Raw genomic sequence first — 17,498 nt, forward strand, 5'->3', positions numbered from 1 at the left:
GCTGGAAATGCAGAATAGAACCAGTTCAGTCCGTCCTCTCAAGCGTTCACAACCTCACTAAACTGATGTACTAAATTGCCCGAACCTAACCTAACCAAGGATCCACAAATAGAAAACGTGACATCACGTCAATTTTTGCGAGCCGCTACAGTTTTTAGTACATCAGTTTTTGGCTTTTGGGGAAATTTACACGTCAAAATCTTATGTACTATTCGTACATGGCATTGTACTTTTCGTACATGGCATTGTACTTTTCGTACATGGCATTGTACTTTTCGTACATGGCATTGTACTTTTCGTACATGGCATTGTACTTTTCGTACATGGCATTGTACTTTTCGTACATGGCATTGTACTTTTCGTACATGGCATTGTACTTTTCGTACATGGCATTGTACTTTTCGTACATGGCATTGTACTTTTCGTACATGGCATTGTACTTTTCGTACATGGCATTGTACTTTTCGTACATGGCATTGTACTTTTCGTACATGGCATTGTACTTTTCGTACATGGCATTGTACTTTTCGTACATGGCATTGTACTTTTCGTACATGGCATTGTACTTTTCGTACATGGCATTGTACTTTTCGTACATGGCATTGTACTTTTCGTACATGGCATTGTACTTTTCGTACATGGCATTGTACTTTTCGTACATGGCATTGTACTTTTCGTACACTGCATTGTACTTTTCGTACATGGCATTGTACTTTTCGTACATGGCATAGTACTTTTCGTACACTGCATTGTACTTTTCGTACATGGCATTGTACTTTTCGTACATGGCATTGTACTTTTCGTACATGGCATAGTACTTTTCGTACACTGCATTGTACTTTTCGTACATAACATCGTGCTTTTCGTACACGTCATTGTACTTTTCGTACATAGCATCGTACTTTTCGTACATAGCATCGTACTTTTCGTACATGGCATCGTACTTTTCGTACATGGCATCGTACTTTTCGTACATGGCATCGTACTTTTCATACATGGCATCGTACTATTCGTACATGGCATTGTACTTTTCGTGTGCTGCATCGTACTGTCAAGCACTCTGGGAGTTGCATGTACTCCCAAGCTAGAGTACTTGACGAAGGGGGGGGGGAAACTCCCTGCCTGGGAGGTGTGCTCCCAGAGTCAAGTAGATGGGAGCAGAACTCCTAGAGGCCACTGTGGGAGTAGCGGACAGCACGCTAGACTTGTGATCCTATGGTCCTGGGTTCGATCCCAGGCGCCGGCGAGAAACAATGGGCAGAGTTTCTTTCACTCTATGCCCCTGTTACCTAGCAGTAAAATAGGTACCTGGGTGTTAGTCAACTGTCACGGGCTGCTTCCTGGGGGTGGAGGCCTGGTCGAGGACCGGGCCGCGGGGACACTAAAAAGCCCCGAAATCATCTCAAGATAACCTCAAGATAATCACCCAAAAGGTGGCCCGTAAGTGGTGGTGGCCCTTTGGAGCCATTACCAGCATCATTAGCTGATACTGGAGATCTGTGGAGGCGCGACTGCACCCTACGGAGAGGTCGTGACCTCTGGGTCCAGTTGAGTCAACGTGTGACCCTTCACGCACTGACCCACATCACGGATGTGTCAGCAGGATGAAGCTGTGCCAATGGGACACACACTTAAGTCCACTTTCGGGACCAAAGAGCCAAAGCTCAACCCCCGCAAGCGCAAATACTCACTTAATCGCCTCAGAATTTGGAGCAATTTTAAAATTTGAGATTTTTATTTGAGATTTGAGATTTGAAATTTAAAATTTAAAATTGGAGCGAAATTTAAAAAAAATATGTTAAAAAGTTAAAGCTAAATAACAAATTCACGACTTTTGAAGAAATAATTATCATGTTTATTAGTGGGGAAAAAAAAAATAAGATCCGCACGTTTAAAGTGTGCGGACTGAGTCAGGTGTTCTACCGTGACTACACACCTGCAGGGTATCAAACACCTGTTGGGGGGGATAGGGCTGGGGGACTACTGAAACGATATGCTACAATACATCGCATATTCCGCACCCAATACAGGCTCCAAGCCTCGTTCCTTACCTGGTTCCAGCAGGTGCTCTCTACCTGGTTCCAGTAGGTGTTCTCTACCTGGTTCCAGCAGGTGCTCTCTACCTGGTTCCAGTAGGTGTTCTCTACCTGGTTCTAGCAGGTGCTCTCTACCTGGTTCCAGCAGGTGCTCTCTACCTGGTTCCAGCAGGTGCTCTCTACCTGGTTCCAGCAGGTGCTCTCTACCTGGTTCCAGCAGGTGCTCTCTACCTGGTTCCAGTAGGTGCTCTCTACCTGGTTCCAGCAGGTGCTCTCTACCTGGTTCCAGCAGGTGCTCTCTACCTGGTTCTAGCAGGTGGTCTCTACCTGGTTCCAGCAGGTGCTCTCTACCTGGTTCCAGCAGGTGCTCTCTACCTGGTTCCAGCAGGTGCTCTCTACCTGGTTCAAGTTATGTTACTCTTTCACCTTGTTGACCCAAACATATTGTCGATGAGTATGTGTGATGAGTCAGGGGAGAGGTGAGCCACAGTTGACATGAGTAGTTGGTTATCCTGAGTGGTACTCCACTCAGGATAACCACCCAGGAGTGTTCACTCCACTGTGTTTGTAACTGCTCTGCTGCTTGTATAATCTTACCCAATTTCTCCCGTTCATTTTGAACCTGATTTCTTAATTATCACTTTCTTTTTCCTATCTGCCCACTTCGATGTTTCTGTATGCCACTTTGCCAGTATTAGGTCTAATATATTATTTGCCCTAAGTGATTCTGTAAGATGTTTGAGGGAGTACTCTTGAACTGCCTCCACAAATTTGTCTGCCTCAGTATACCTTGAGGTGCCTTGAGGTGCTTCCGGGGCTTAGCGTCCCCGCGGCCCGGTCGTCGACCAGGCCTCCTGGTTGCTGGACTGTATTCCAGTATTATCCCACTATTTGCGCAGTTTATTAGCTACAATTTAATTTTAGTTGATTTTACAATTCTACAATTCAATTTACGATACAATTTACCATTCTACAATTCAATTTTATTAACTACAGTTTCGGTTTGCCCGAAACGCTATGCGTTCTAGTGGCTTTAGGTATTGTATGTACTAGCTCTATCTATAAATCCAACATTATGTGTGTAAATCACGAAAAATAAACACGTGATTAAAAATGTGACAGTGTCAGACCACGGAGGAAAATTGAAACAGGAATTTCCTTAAGTACTTTCGTATATTAATACATCTTCAGAAGGAGTGACATTATGTTGGAGTACCTCCAACATTATGTTTGTAAATCAACTATGTAATTTCCTGAATAAAATTTACTTTAAGTCGCCTATAATGGAACTGTTACACCTGGATGCTCTAGATATTTCTGCTTAGATATGGCTTCCCACTGTCGGTGACAGGAAGCCTGGTAGGCTTATGTAGGTCGCCCGCCGCCAAACACTGACCTTTTCCAGAGAGCAGGCCACAACTGCTGCTTAACTCCAGGTACCTATTGACTGCTTGGCGAACAGAGGCATTAGGTGAAAGGAGACGTGCTCTAAACCTTGTTGGCAGGCTAAACTTTCCGTCACCCTGGCCTAATGATTCCAGCCTCCCGTCACCCTAAGCTATACACGCCAGACTAAGCCTCGCATCACTTTAACCTGTACCTTGTGTGCTATAATATGTGGACATTCCAGGAGGCAACTTAACCTAACCCAGTGAGGATTTCCCGCGCTCCCGACCGTCCGAAACTGTTGCCGCTGGTGCCTGGGCAGAGGGCATTGGGGAGGGGTTCTAATCTGGCAAAGGTGTGTCCGGTCTACCATAATAAGAACGCTTTAAGTGGAGTGTAGCGAAAGTGCGCCTGACGGTGGGCCTGGGAACGCCAGGCCTCTTGTAAGTGTTCATTAACATGTTTGATTGCATCTATAATTCCCTAGCAACATTGCGGTATCAACCAGCACCCACAATCTCCCTGCGGCGTGGAGAAAATCATTCCCTAGTACATATCACGCTATGTAAACAATGAGAGCAGGAGACATTGACGAAGATTAAGCCAGCCAAGAGGCGGCGCGGGCATGAATAAGCCCGTAGAGCAGGAGACAACACGCCATGACGGTTTTATATAAACACACGAGTCGACGCTTCCAGGAAAATCCCCAGACGCAGGCGGAGGAGGACAAGTCCGACCCGAGTCACACTGGTATCTCGGTAACCCTATTGTGGAACACACTCAACCTGCAGCTTAATTAGCGCCGGCACGCTCACAATTACAGAACTGTGGGGTTGTTATCTCGAACGCGGAATAGTCACGCACATTGAAGGAATGAGGAAAAACGAGGCGAGTTTCAAAAGTAGGTGTGTAATTACACACAGAGATCACACTAACGTGATGCATCAAATGAACAAATCCACAAGGGCCGTGACGAGGATTCAGTCGATTAGGGCAGTGTCTGGGATGTTCCCGGACGCAGGTTCGAATCCTCGTCACGGCCCTTGTGGATTTGTTCATTAGGTGTGTAATTGTGGAACGAGAACAGGTGTAAATAACTGGTGTGCGGGGGCACGGGTAATAGGAGGTACTATTAAATACAATGGGGGAAGGGGGTCTTTTGAGTATTAGGAAATAGGGCCGTTCCTCGCATTATACACATCACCCCTTCCCCAGGTGTAAATTACAAAATTCGGAGATTAGCATACAAGCAAGTCATAATTTATTTTCCCAGGATTCATTACATTTCACAACTTTTCAAAAAAACTGCGGGAAAACAAGATACAGTGACACACATCTCTCCCGTCTCTCTCTTACGAACACTTCCTCTCCCGTCTCTCTCTTACGAACACTTCCTGTCCCGTCTGTCTCTTACAAACACTTCCTCTCCCGTCTCTCTCTCTCTTACGAACACTTCCTCCCCCATCTCTCTCTCTTGCGAACATTTCCTGTCCCATCTCTCTTTCACGAACACTTCTTCTCCCGTCTCTCTCTTACGAACACTTCCTCTCCCGTCTCTCTCTCTTACGAACACTTCCTCTCCCGTCTCTCTCACGAACACTTCCTCTCCCATCTCTCTCTCGTATGAACACTTCCTCTCCCATCCCTCTCTTACGAACACTTCCTGTCCCATCTCTCTCTTTCACGAACACTTTCTCTCCTGTCCCTCTCTCTCTCTTACGAACACTTCCTCTCCCGTCTCTCTCTCACGAACACTTCCTCTCCCATCTCTCTCTCTTACGAACACTTCCTCTCCCATCTCTCTCTCGTATGAACACTTCCTCTCCCATCCCTCTCTTACGAACACTTCCTGTCCCATCTCTCTCTTTCACGAACACTTTCTCTCCTGTCTCTCTCTCTCTCTTACGAACACTTCCTCTCCCATCTCTCTCTTACGAACACTTCCTCTCCGGCCGTCACTCAAGTGTTTATCTTCCAGGATGACGACAATAACGCGTGAAGAACAGCCAGGGGAGGGGATGGATGGGGGGGGGGGATTTCACACCTTCATGCCAGCACTTTCCTTAATTATATTTAAATTAGATTAATCATCACCTATGACATTCATGACACTTTTCTCCACCATTCTTGACACTTTCCTCCAACAAAGATAAGGAAAAAAGAAAGGGAGAGAGAGAGAGAGAGAGAGAGAGAGAGAGAGAGAGAGAGAGAGAGAGAGAGAGAGAGAGAGAGAGAGAGAGAGAGAGAGAGAGAGAGAGAGATAGAGACAGTACCTGCGTTACTCTCTGTGGCTCCCGCCTGCTGGAGGACCCTGGCCAGGGCGGCGTGGTTGTGCATCACTGCCACCTCCAGCACGTTGGAGCCGTCCTTGTTAACGCTGTGGGGGGACCAGAACACTTGGTTAGTGCCACTTGTGGTGGTAGTTGTGGTTGTGGTGGTAGTGGTAGTTGTGGCCGTGGTGGTTGTGGTGGTAGTGGTGGTTGTGGTGGTGGTAGTGGTGGTTGTGGTAGTGGTGGTGGTGGTGGTTGTGGTAGTGGTGGTGGTTGTGGTAGTGGTGGTTGTGGTAGTGGTGGTGGTGGTGGTGGTAGTGGTGGTTGTGGTGGTAGTGGTGGTGGTGGTGGTGGTAGTGGTAGTTGTGGTCGTGGTGGTTGTGGTGGTAGTGGTGGTGGTGGTGGTGGTAGTGGTGGTTGTGGTAGTGGTGGTGGTGGTGGTGGTTGTGGTGGTGGTTGTGGTAGTGGTGGTTGTAGTAGTGGTAGTGTGAGAGATTGAATTTTACCTCTAGGTTATAGCTACTCTATATCAGTGCTCTCTCTCTCTCTCTCTCTCTCTCTCTCTCTCTCTCTCTCTCTCTCTCTCTCTCTCTCTCTCTCTCTCTCTCTCTCTCTCTCATACACTGTCCAAAGGCCCTTCATTCGATTCCTAGCCAAGGCAGAAACAAATGGACGGTTTCTTTCACCTGATGCATCTGTTCCCCTAACAGTAAAGAGGTTTCTGGGAGTTAGACAACTGTTACGGGTTGCGTCCTTGGTGTGTGTGTGTGTGTGTGTGTGTGTGTGTGTGTGTGTGTGTGTGTGTGTGTGTGTGTGTGTGTGTGTGTGTGTGTGTGTGTGTGTGTGTGTTTGAGTGTGTTTGAGAGTGTGAAATACATGTAGTAAATATAATACCGAAAATTAAGTCGGGAGTCAGCACATTAGACAACCGACGATTAGAAAGGCGGGGTCCAAGAGCTAACAGCCTCGATCGTGCAGATACAAATAGTAAATACAAGTAAATACTCTCCCTCCCCCCCCCCACACACACACGCCTGCTTCTCCATACACACACACACACACACACACACACACACACACACACACACACACACACACACACACACACACACACACACACACACACACACGTGACTTACCGATTTGTCGTTGTTGTTAAACATTCGCTACCTGGAACGTAAAATTCCAAGTAGCACGGGCTATGGTGAGCCCGTAGGCCTTAGTACTTACCTATTAATGTCTAGTTGATTATGTTCGATGATATTCTTTGCCTTCTCCAGCTGCCCGTGTTCCACCGTCGCAAAGAGCGCTGTGGAGGGAGAGAGAGAGAGAGGAGATCAGCGGACATAGAATACACACACACACAAGCCAGACACACACACAGGGAAAGAAAATTGTAGATATGTCGTAATAGCAAGCCTGGGGGGGGGGGTGTCAGACTTGCTGACACGGTGTGTGTGTGTGTGTGTGTGTGTGTGTGTGTGTGTGTGTGTGTGTGTGTGTGTGTGTGTGTGTGTGTGTTTGGTGGCTAAGCTTGCTCTGTTGCCAGGTGTTTGGTGGCTAAGCTTGCTCTATTGCCAGGTGTTTGGTGGCTAAGCTTGCTCTATTGCCAGGTGTTTGGTGGCTAAGCTTGCTCTATTGCCAGGTGTTTGGAGGCTAAGCTTGCTCTATTGCCAGGTGTTTGGTGGCTAAGCTTGCTCTATTGCCAGGTGTTTGGTGGCTAAGCTTGCTCTATTGCCAGGTGTTTGGTGGCTAAGCTTGCTCTATTGCCAGGTGTTTGGTGGCTAAGCTTGCTCTATTGCCAGGTGTTTGGTGGCTAAGCTTGCTCTATTGCCAGGTGTTTGGTGGGTGTTTTAGTAAGGTGTTTAACCTAAAACGCAGCATATTTAGAATGTGCGCAGATGAACGCTTTGGAGCGTTCATCTGCGCACACACACTGATGCCTGTGGGCATGCTTAGCTGCTCCTCTGCATAGGTCATGATTTTGGGTAGCTATGCCTTCTTACATGGGGAGGGGGGGGGGGGAGTCAAAATCAACATTCTATCATGCAATTATGTATTGAGGGACTGGGTTGCCCACAAGTAAATTCAAGCTCTTGGGCCACCAGGGGCCAGATTCACGAAGCAGTTACGCAAGTACTTACGAACGTGTACATCTTTCCTCAATCTTTGACGGCTTTGGTTACATTTATTAAACAGTTTACAAGCATGAAAACTTCCCAATCAACTGTTGTTATTGTTATAAACAGCCTCCTGGTGCTTCGGAGCTCATTAACTGTTAAATGATTGTAAACAAAGCCGCCAAAGATTGAGAAAAGATGTCCAGGTTCGTAAGTGCTTGCGTAACTTCTTCGTGAATCTAGTCCCAGATTAATTCTGAAAGAAAAATGAGCCAAGAGAGTAAACCAGTCGTTGTTTATCAGGATAGTCCTCTTGTGGAGAGGATAAAGATACACTGAAGACTGAGTGTATGGAGCGGGATAATCCAGAGTGCTGCACAAGGGCCATGTTGGTGTGTTGTGCGACCATCCCTGACCTGGTCACAAGGGTGCAGGTGAAGACGTTATCTGGTCAAATGAACAAATCCACAAGGGCCGTGACGAGGATTCGAACCTGCGTCCGGGTGCATCCCGGACACTGCCTTAATCGACTGAGCTACGACAGGGTAAAAGGGTTGAAACCGGCCCTTGTGGATTTGTTCATTTGATGCATCACGTTAGTGTGATCTCTATGTGTAGTTATCTGGTCGACGACCCACTCGCTAAGAGTACCACGACAGGACCAAGAAGCAAGTCGAAAACAAGGAGACAGGAAGACAAGTGACTAACGTAAACAACGAAGAAGGGGAACATAACAAAAAATAACAAAGAAACGTACAAAATCTTAAACAAATGATATCAGGAAATGCTCAATCAAGAGTCGGGAAAGCTGGGGCTTGTGTGAGGACAGTGGCAGACAGACAGACAGACAGACAGACAGACAGACAGACAGACAGACAGACAGACAGACAGACAGACAGACAGACAGACAGACAGACAGACAGACAAGAGGACAAGTACCAGAGTTGTGACAACACAAACATGATTTAGTGGAGCTGGATGAGACAAAAACAGCAGATCATTGACCAAAAAGTTTATGTGGCACACTAAAGTAAACTTCTGCGGAGTAGAGAATGTTGTTGTTTTAGATCGCGCTACTCCACGTACAATATTTCCATGTAGTGGGCTCCTTGTGATGCCCGCTACATGGGCACCATAAGGAGCGGGCACCATAAGGAGCGGGCACCATAAGGAGCGGGCACCATCAGGAGCGGGCACCATAAGGAGCGGGCACCATAAGGAGCGGGCACCATAAGGAGCGGGCACCATAAGGAGCGGGCACCATAAGGAGCGGGCACCATAAGGAGCGGGCACCATACTCCTTGTACGTAAGGAGGAGAGAAGACTACTGCCGTTGATATATAACACCTCACTATAAAAAGGAGAACACTTTTATATATCTTGCCAGACATGTAAAAACCAGGAGCGAAGGTTTATATATATCACTGAAATCCTACATATAGGGAAAAAAACACAATCTAGAGCTATCAATCACCCTAAATTGGATACCAAGTCACATTGGCATTGATGGTAATGAAAAGGCAGACTCACTAGCAAAAACTACCACTGCTCTACCTGTTGTACAGGTAAAAATACCTCCACGTTTCTCACAGATTAAGGAGCAAATCAAAGAAGAAAATACTCCCAACTATCAAAAGTCGCCACAGAGCCAAAGTAGCGGAAGGGAAATTCACTGCGATGTGGTACGAACAAGCCACTGGCTTGTTCGTACCACTGCCACTGGGTACTACTCTTTCAAGCCTGGCAAAAACCTATCCAGACACACTGCAGTAGCCACACACACACCCAGACTTGGCTACAAGTGCTGCTGGGAGGTAATAAACCCAATAGTTAAAGTGTGTCATATCTGTGCAACAGAAGCAGAAAATGCCACTATTGCATTACTTACTGGAATGTGAAGCAAGTGAAGCCTTGTCCATCAAACTCAACATTCAACCAACAAGAGCAGCTGCATTAAATGCAAAATCCACAGCGACTACAATTGTTAAAACACAGTTGAAGAATGGGACACACTAGTGAACACTGTGCACCTATATCCCCCACCAAGATAACGTTATTAAAACAAGACTAAAAAAAAGAAGGAAACTCTACTTTCATTTAATACTGTGACCCAAATATCACAGTAACAAGGTTATCGTGACTAACCGAACTTAATTACGGGCTCACCATAGCCCGTGCTACATAGACATTCTGTTCAGAGTAGCTAAATCTAAAACAACAACAACAACGTTTACTGTCAAACGAACAAATCCACAAGGGGCCGTGATGAGGGTTCGAACCTACGTCCGAGAAGATCCTAGGAGGCATCCATCAGTCTCAGGAGACTATGGTGTTGTGGTCTGGAGTGGCCTCACCAGGGCGCAAAGCCAGGGTAGGTTGATATGGAGGAGAAGCTGTTACCCAGGCAGCAGGTCCCCCCTCTCCACGGCGCCGAAAGTCCCCAATGGAAAGGCGAACGCCAATACGATTGGTTCCAGCGCTGTCGCAGGCGGCGACGACGATCTAGAAGATCCTAGACGCGCCTTAATCGACTGTGCTACGACCTACGTAGGTTCGAACCCTCATCACGGCCCTTGTGGATTTGTTCATTTGATGCATCACGCTATTGTGATTTCTGTGTGAAACGTGTACTGTCGCTTGTGTCTGGCAAGATATATACACCCAAGCTCCTAGAACCTTGTTCAGAACATTGTATACAGCACACAGTTGAGAGGCGGGACCAAAGAGCCAAAGCTCAACCCCCGGAAGCACAAGGCGGGACCAAAGAGCCAAAGCTCAACCCCCGCAAGCACAAGGCGGGACCAAAGAGCCAAAGCTCAACCCCCGCAAGCACAAATAGGTGAGTACAAATAGGTGAATAGGTGAGTACAGAGAAATGATAGAGGTTACATGCGATAATTAGTTTTTTAATACACTTACACTTACACCTATATTGGGTCTTTCCTTCATTCAAGTACTACGGCATTGTAGTAAGTTTCTTAATACGAATATTATATACAAGATACAGAAGGACGTGGACAAGTTTCAGGACTGTTCTAAGAAATGGTTACTAAACTTCAACCTATATAAATGCAAGGCAACGCTAACTCTTAGGAGAGTCATCATAATATGTAATGATGGGTTGTAACATAAGAGTTGTCAAGAATCTAGGAAGGCTCCTCCAGAGTGCCGTAAACAACGTACATTAGACACGCCTAGAATATATGCAGCTCTGGCACGGAGCCTCCTCCTAAAGCAGCATAAAATCAAACTACAGGTATGCAACGCTTACACCACTGGCGAGAAGACGAGAGCAGTGAGGGAGCTGGGCCTCACCACACTTGAGAAACAGAACAGAGGAGACATAGTAGTGACATACACGATTCTCAGGGAATAAATCGAGTAAATGCACAAGCTGTGAGTAGTATGTGAGCTTGCGGCCTGTTAACACATTCTCACTGACCAAGTAATCACTAGAAAGTTGACAAACTCTCGAAGTCAGCCACGGGTAAACGGGCAAGGACAGGCACTGTAGGAGCGAGTGGTGACGAGGGTGTTAGGAAGAAGTACCCTGTAAGAGCAGTGAGCAAAGAGAGAGGATAAGAGGAAGGGGTGTTATAATCTAGTTCAACAGCCTCAAAAGCATGTGCGATAAGACACAAGAGTGCCTGGAGTGGCTGCATTAGACAAGTGACAGCGTATAGGTCGGGGCTTAGGAGGGAAGGGAGGGAATTATCAAGAGAAAGCACCAAGCCATTACGACTATATAGCACTTGGAAAGGGTCAGGATAAGGATTTGGGATGGGACAGAGGGAAGGAATGGTGCCCAACCACTTGCACGGTCGGGGATTGAACGCCGACCTGCATGACGCGAGACCGTCGCTCTACCGTCCAGCCCAAGTGGTTGGACTCGGGGCTTAGGAGATAATGTTCAACCCTGGAAGCACACACACAGGTCAGTATAAACACAACAATTAGGTGAATGTACACTTGAGATCTTATCACTCTTCCTTCTGCTTGGTCTTGAAGGAAGCGGGCCTCGGGTAAAAGAGGGCTGTGACGATCTCTGTCAGGAACCCGTAGGTGCGGGACAGGGACGTTCACCTCCTGGGGCCCGTGCGGCCCCAGACACTGCTTCAGGAGGCTGGGGTCGTTCATGCCCTTGCTGGGGTGGTTCTTCTCCGGCCCCGACCACGGCGGTCTCCGGGTTTGGAGTCCCTGTGCCTTCTTTCACCAACTTCGAGGTCAACTCCGGAACTCACAGTTCCTGCGACGGCGCTGGAACTAATCGTATTGTCGTTTGCCTTTCCATTAGAGTCTTTTGGCGCCGTGGAGAGGGGGAACCTGCTGCATGGGTAACAGCTTCTCCTCCGTATCAAGCTACTCTAACTTTGTGCCCTGGAGAGGCCACTCCAGACCGACAACCAGAGAGCAGCTCCATAGTCTCCTGAGACTGATGGATGCCTACTACTACTACTACAATTGCCCAACCATTTGGGCTGGACGGTAGAGCGACGGTCTCGCTTCATGCAGGTCGGCGTTCAATTCCCGACCGTTCAAGTGGATGGGCACCATTCCTTCCCCTCCGTCCCATCCCAATTCCTTATCCTGACCCCTTCCCAGTGCTATTTAGTCGCAATGGCTTGGCGCTGTCTCCTGATAGTTAATAATAATAATACTGCTACACTTGCCTACACCCTTCACCTGTACTGTACTACCCCCAACCAGTATGAGCCGAGCCTTAATGTTGCAAGTGTTTCGGCTATCTTGCCTGCCACGCTCAACACATACACAGTGCAATCGCAAAAACATGAGTTATCTGTGAAAAAAACAACATTTTAAACCCGTAGTTCTATCAAACTTCATTTCCCAGATGTCTGCCTGATGGCTGAAATAGTCCCAGTAGTCACGTCAAGCTATCAACAGTTATCAACACTGTCTGCAGTTCCTCAGCAGCAGACAAGTGGCTTTTATTATCCCAAACAAATATGACTGGTCGCTGGTGACAGGTGTAGGTGACAGCAGTAAGCGTGACTTATGCCAGTAAAGCTGAGAGACTCCATAACATGGGGGCCAAGTACACGTCTCTGGCCTGCACTCCTGCCAGTTGAGTGACGTTCAGACTCCTTCATTAAGGTCTGCTCTGAGGGACCTTTATCTTTCTTGGAGGTGTTGTACAAGAGCGCCCGAGATTGTTAGTATTGCTGCACTCTCTCACACACACACACACACACACACACACACACACACACACACACACACACACACACACACACACACACACACACACACACACACAGAAAATGGAATGCACTTCAGGAACAGGTTGTGGAAGCAAATACTATTCATAATTTTAAAACCAGGTATGATAGGGAGTCATTGCTGTAAACAACCGATGCTCGAAAGGCGGGATCCAAGAGTCAATGCTCGATCCTGCAGACACAACTAGGTGAGTACAACTAGGCGAGTACACACACACACACAAACACACACACACACACACACACACACACACACACACACACACACACACACACACACACACACACACACACACACACACACACACACACACATCTGTGTATCCTGTGTATCTGACACAGGATACAGAATGGGAGATGAAGTACTTCATGAAACGGACAGAGAGAAGGATCTAGGAGTGGATATCACACCAAACCTGTCTCCTGAAGCCCACATAAAAAGAATAACATCTGCGGCGTATGGGAGGCTGACTAACATCAGAACAGCCTTCAGGAACCTGTGTAAGGAATCATTCAGAACCTTGTATACCACATATGTAAGACCAATCCTGGAGTATGCGGCCCCAGCATGGAGCCCGTACCTTGTCAAGCACAAGGCGAAGCTGGAAAAAGTTCAGAGGTATGCCACTAGACTAGTCCCAGAACTAAAAGGTATGAGTTACGAGGAAAGGCTGCGGGAAATGCATCTCACGACACTGGAAAACACGAGAGTAAGGGGAGACATGATCACTACCTAGAAAATTCTCAGAGGAATTGATAGGATAGATAAAGATAAACTGTTTAACAAAGGTGACACAAGGGACACAGGTGGAGACTGGTGGAGAATGAGTACCCAAATGAGCCACAGGGACGTTAGAAAGAACTTTTTCAGTGTCAGAGTAGTTAGCAGGTGGAATACATTAGGCAGTGATGTGGTGGAGGCTGACTCCATACACAGTTTCAAATGTAGATATGATAGAGCCCAGTAGGCTCAGGAATCTGTAAACCTGTTGATTGACAGTTGAGAGGCGGGACCAAAGAGCCAGAGCTCAACCCCCGCAAGCACAACCAGGTGAGTACAACTAGGTGAGCACACACACACACACACACACACACACACACACACACACACACACACACACACACACACACACACACACACACACACAGACACACACACACACACACACAGCCTGGTGGGGGCCTGGTAGCCTGGTGGATAGCGCGCAGTACTCGTAATTCTGTGGCGCAGGTTCGATTCCCGCACCAGGCAGAAACAAATGGGCAAAGTTTCTTTCACTCTGAATGCCCCTGTTACCTAGCAGTAAATAGGTACCTGGGAGTTAGTCAGCTGTCACGGGCTGCTTCCTGGAGTGTGTGTGTGTGTGGTGGGGAAAAAAAGTAGTTAGTAAACAGTTGATTGACAGATGAGAGGCGGGCCGAAAGAGCAAGGCTCAACCCCCGCAAGCACAATTAGGTGAATACACACACACACACACACAGGAAGCAGCCTGCAGCAGCTGTCTAACTTCCAGGTACCTATTTACTGCTAGGTGAACAGGGGGATCAGGGTGAAAGAAACTCTGCCCATTTGTATCCGCCATCGCCAAGGGATCGATCCCCGGACCCTAGGATTACGAATCCGAGCGCTGTCTACTCAGCAGTCAGGCCCCATATGTGTGTGGGTGTGTGTGTGTGTGTGTGTGTGTGTGTGTGTGTGTGTGTGTGTGTGTGTGTGTGTGGAGAGAGAGCCAGTCTTTCCCTTCTTTGTCCATCTTCTGTCGCTCAGTAAACCACTGTCGCCTCATGTATTAAAGTTATCACGTCCCTTCCTTACCACCAAATTCTACTTTCCAATTATCCATCGCGTCAACGATAATGCGATGGATAATCCCTGATAATCCATCTCCTTTCCCTGAACCCTATAGTCCCTTCCTTCCCATACTCCCTTGTCCCCCCCCTCCCTCCCCTAAGTCCCCCCCCCCCCTAATGCAACATACCGTGAAGGTGAATGTTGATCTTCTCAAGTTTCTTGCGGTCTGCCTTGCTGGGGTTGAGACCGTCCACCAGCACGTCGTCCATCGTCGACAGGGCTGTAGGAAGGGAAAAGTCTTCACTTTAGTACCAGTGTGTGTCTCTCTATGTCACTATAGCACCAGTGTGTGTCTCTCTATGTCACTATAGCACCAGTGTGTGTCTCTCTATGTCACTATAGTACCAGTGTGTGTCTCTCTATGTCACTATAGCACCAGTGTGTGTCTCTCTATGTCACTATAGCACCAGTGTGTGTGTCTCTCTATGTCACTGTAGCACCAGTGTGTGTGTCTCTCTATGTCACTATAGCACCAGTGTGTGTCTCTCTATGTCACTATAGCACCAGTGTGTGTCTCTATGTCACTATAGCACCAGTGTGTGTCTCTATATCACTATAGCACCAGTGTGTGTCTCTATATCACTATAGCACCAGTGTGTGTCTCTATGTCACTATAGCACCAGTGTGTCTCTCTCTATGTCACTGTAGCACCAGTGTGTGTGTCTCTCTATGTCACTATAGCACCAGTGTGTGTCTCTCTATGTCACTATAGCACCAGTGTGTGTGTCTCTATGTCACTGTAGCACCAGTGTGTGTGTCTCTCTATGTCACTATAGCACCAGTGTGTGTCTCTCTATGTCACTATAGCACCAGTGTGTGTCTCTCTATGTCACTATAGCACCAGTGTGTGTCTCTCTATGTCACTATAGCACCAGTGTGTGCGTGTCTTTATGTCACTATAGCACCAGTGTGTGTCTCTCTATGTCACTGTAGCACCAGTGTGTGTGTCTCTCTATGTCACTATAGCACCAGTGTGTGTCTCTCTATGTCACTATAGCACCAGTGTGTGTCTCTCTATGTCACTGTAGCACCAGTGTGTGTCTCTCTATGTCACTATAGCACCAGTGTGTGTGTCTCTATGTCACTGTAGCACCAGTGTGTGTGTCTCTCTATGTCACTATAGCACCAGTGTGTGTCTCTCTATGTCACTATAGCACCAGTGTGTGTCTCTCTATGTCACTATAGCACCAGTGTGTGTCTCTCTATGTCACTATAGCACCAGTGTGTGTCTCTATATAAGGCTCACTTATACCACACGTTCTCATCCTCTGCTAGAGTGAGGCAGAATTGGTTATAAGTGGTGGTGGAAACGCATGAGAACTTATAAGTGGTAAATTAGTGCACCTATATGTAATATAATGCACTCACCGACGCATTGTGTAATATTGTGTATGTTACACGACGCTCAATTACGCACCGTAATCAGCTGTTATATATATATATATATATATATATATATATATATATATATATATATATATATATATATATATATATATATATATATATATATATATATATATATTACACATTTATTCTATGTTATCTGATGGGACACATGGTCGCGTAAGTCCACACTTACGATGTTTTAATAAACCATTCAGAGCACGTACACTTACGATGTTTTACTAAATCATTCGGAGCACGTACACTTACGATGTTTTACTAAATCATTCGGAGCACGTATACTTACGATGTTTACTAAATCATTCAGAGCACGTACACTTACGATGTTTTAATAAGCCATTCGGAGCACGTATACTTACGATGTTTACTAAATCATTCAGAGCACGTACACTTAACTTACGATCCTTACTAAACCATTCACAGCACGTACACTTACGATGTTTACCAAACCATTCAGAGCACGTACACTTACGATGTGTATACTAAACCACACAGAGCTCATCTATACTTACAAGATTTACTAAACGTGACAATTAGGAGAAAAACTCGTAATACAATAATGGATTATTAGGAGGAGAAAGGGAAGGAGGGGGGGGAGGGGGAAGGACTTGGGTTTAATATTTTATCACTCGAGACTTGCATTGATGTTTGGTTTACGTAAACCACTACACTGTAACTACAGTGTCTCTTACACTGTAATTACAGTGTCTCTTACACTGTAAATTACAGTGTCTCTTACATTGTAAATTACAGTGTCTCTTACACTGTAAATTACAGTGTCTCTTACACTGTAAATTACAGTGTCTCTTACATTGTAAATTACAGTGTCTCTTACACTGTAAATTACAGTGTCTCTTGCACTGTAAATTACAGTGTCTCTTACATTGTAAATTACAGTGTCTCTTACACTGTAGCCACTCTGGGAGTTTATAACAGTGATTTAATGCTGCAATAATATTGGTTTATGCCATATATAATGCTGAACTTACCACTTTTCTGTATATTTACATTAATCATGCCTTTGTTAAGTAAACAGGGGGAAAAAAGTGCCCATTTTTAACACATATATAACTTCATCTATTCGGAACACTTACACTTAACAGTGCCACTATAGGTGGCACTGGCCCTATACACTTATAATAAGTCCGTCAACTCAGTCATTATCACACCAGGGTTAAGTAGGCTAA

At 46.3% G+C, this 17,498-nt stretch overlaps 1 protein-coding gene across 1 annotated transcript in view; it reads right to left on the bottom strand.

Annotated features, from left to right (window-relative positions):
* LOC123759473 (ankyrin repeat and fibronectin type-III domain-containing protein 1) overlaps positions 1-17,498 on the bottom strand; it is a 41,722-nt gene that overhangs the window by 15,644 nt on the left and 8,580 nt on the right. Inside the window, exons 2-4 of the mRNA XM_069335257.1 lie at positions 15,032-15,124; positions 6,923-7,001; positions 5,696-5,799 (exon numbers count right to left, since the gene is read on the bottom strand). Of these exons, the coding sequence (XP_069191358.1) occupies positions 5,696-5,799; positions 6,923-7,001; positions 15,032-15,124 (276 nt within the window). The remainder of the gene's footprint in view (positions 1-5,695; positions 5,800-6,922; positions 7,002-15,031; positions 15,125-17,498) is intronic.

This window comes from Procambarus clarkii, chromosome 32 (genome assembly GCF_040958095.1).
Source record: "Procambarus clarkii isolate CNS0578487 chromosome 32, FALCON_Pclarkii_2.0, whole genome shotgun sequence".
In the NCBI taxonomy this organism is placed as follows: Eukaryota; Metazoa; Arthropoda; class Malacostraca; order Decapoda; family Cambaridae; genus Procambarus; species Procambarus clarkii.